The sequence below is a fragment of the Penaeus monodon genome, chromosome 32, assembly GCF_015228065.2.
Source record: "Penaeus monodon isolate SGIC_2016 chromosome 32, NSTDA_Pmon_1, whole genome shotgun sequence".
Taxonomy (NCBI): Eukaryota; Metazoa; Arthropoda; class Malacostraca; order Decapoda; family Penaeidae; genus Penaeus; species Penaeus monodon.
Window position 1 is genome coordinate 10,294,449 of NC_051417.1, and position 2,189 is coordinate 10,296,637.

Consider the following 2,189-nt stretch of genomic DNA (forward strand, 5'->3'; position numbering starts at 1 on the left):
CGTTACAAGTATCGAATTTGCTTGTACATATATACATTTTTTTCGTCCCGGGGATGTTCGTTCCTTAACCTCATTTAACTTTTCGCGGATATTGAAAATGGGGTTAAGGATATAGAAAATGAGCCTCCCTCCTGACGCTGAACACCTCCCTCTCCAGAACTTCACCTGCGACGCCTGATCCACTTTAATCCCGACTGCGAGCCTCCTGGTCTCCGAACGGCCTCGCGAGCAGGTCCTCCGCTGCTTTCTTTCCTCGACTCTCCTCCGCTCTTCTTTCAACTCTCCTTCTCTGCTCTTCTGTCCCCAACTCTCTTTTCTTCTCTTTCCCTAACTTTTCTTCTTTGATCTCCTCTCCTCTCCTCTTCACCCCCCTGATTCTCCTCTGCTTTCTTTTCCTCGAATCTTCCCCTTTGTCTTTCTCTCCCCAATTCTCCTCCTCTTCTTTTCCCTCCCGTCCACTTCTCCTCTTCCTTTCTCTCCCCAATTTTCCTCCTCTGCCTTATCCTCCCCACCTTTCCTCGTCTGATTTTCTCTCCCTAATTCTCCCGCGAGATGCTGCGTCTTCTTGGTTCTTGCCTTTAGCATCACATTCTGTAAATGTTCTTCGAGTACCGTCGTGACTGTAACTTTCTTTAGTACCAACTTAAATCCGAACTTTGTTTAATACTTCGTTCGGATACAACTTCCGCGAAAGCTCCAGAATCCACGGTCCTTTTTTGTAATAACATCAACTGTAACTTTCCCTAGTATCATTTTCACCTAAAACTTTCGATGTTGTTTATTCCATTTTATGCCAAAAAAAATTTTTACGTTACACCTTGCCTAAGTTCACAAATAAACTCCAGCTATGCAGTGTTCATCTTTATTCTTATCATTCCATTCGCATTTCATTCTTTCGTATCCGCGCCAATATTCAAACGTCCACACTAAAAACTGGATTATTACGTAGTGAAATACACCACTGAATACTGTGTGCTTGACAGCCACGATACAGCCAAGTACACAGCACTTCATTACTTGACATATTACTCACACCACACTTTGGAACACTGAAACACATATTCAGTATATCTAAACAGCTTCACTCAGTGCACATTATGCTTCCGCACTTAGTACTTATATTTTTGTAAATAAACGAATTGAATCACATCACCTACTCCTCCACTGACTCTGCATTCCTTAATTTCTGATTAAATGCCATACCTTACTTGTATGTATAAGCGCCAGCGAATATGTACGAATGTAAACACTGTTCACTTTTTTTATCGCAATATCCCAAAAGATTACTTACATTATAAAAACATTATAACATTACTAATCACGTATGTAGGTACTCCTTACAACACACTTTCAAATTTCCAGACCTAAACCTCAATGACGAAATATTTAACTGTTTATCAACATTATGGAGTTTAACACAGTAACATCACTCAATTAGTAACATAATAACAAATTCTCCGTCACAGTCAACCCTCACTATGTCTTCAAATATGCAAACACCGTATATACAGTGCCATCTATTGACAGCATTTCTCACATATTCTTCATCTGATGACTCCTTGTCCCGCCAATCTTCTCTTTCCATTATCTCATAAGTTTTTCATACGTCCATCTGGCATTAGTACCGCTTCGACATCTTCCACATCACCTTCACTTCCACGCCTCCTCGCTTCCACTCTCGCAATTCCACCTCTTCCATTTCTCCGTATTATTTCGTTCTTCGTATTTTCCCACCTCGCACGAGCCGCCCAGAGGACCTGTGCGAGGAAACACCGTACATGAATGTAATTGGAGGGCGTTGAGGACTCATTCCTGGTAGAGCGATAGTATGGGGATGATGCAGATAGCTCATTTGTTAATTAATGACTTTTTGACTAAATGGGAATAATGGTCATGTGGCGTTCCGGACGGTCTGTTAGATTTTAATTGATCCCTATGACTGCTTCCACTAAATTGCCATCACTACAATAACCACAGCCGTAAAAGAGGTCTTCAACTTCTCAGTATATATTAAGGAAAGGACATTATAATAACTTAATCCATCAAATCCGTATTCATAATTCTCGTTTCCTCTCACGCACACAAACAAACAAGCACATGAAATGAACCCTGCGGTGGACCTGCCGAGCCTTCGTCAGTAAGCCTCTCCTAACACGTCCACCCTCATTTCAGGACCTCGAGGAGCGAGC

General features: G+C 41.8%; 1 protein-coding gene across 1 annotated transcript in view; it reads left to right on the forward strand.

Moving 5' to 3' along the window:
- Window positions 1-2,102: 2,102 nt before the first annotated feature.
- LOC119593544 overlaps window positions 2,103-2,189 on the forward strand; it is a 2,187-nt gene continuing 2,100 nt past the window's right edge. Inside the window, exon 1 of the mRNA XM_037942506.1 lies at window positions 2,103-2,137. Within this exon, the coding sequence (XP_037798434.1) occupies window positions 2,103-2,137 (35 nt within the window). The remainder of the gene's footprint in view (window positions 2,138-2,189) is intronic.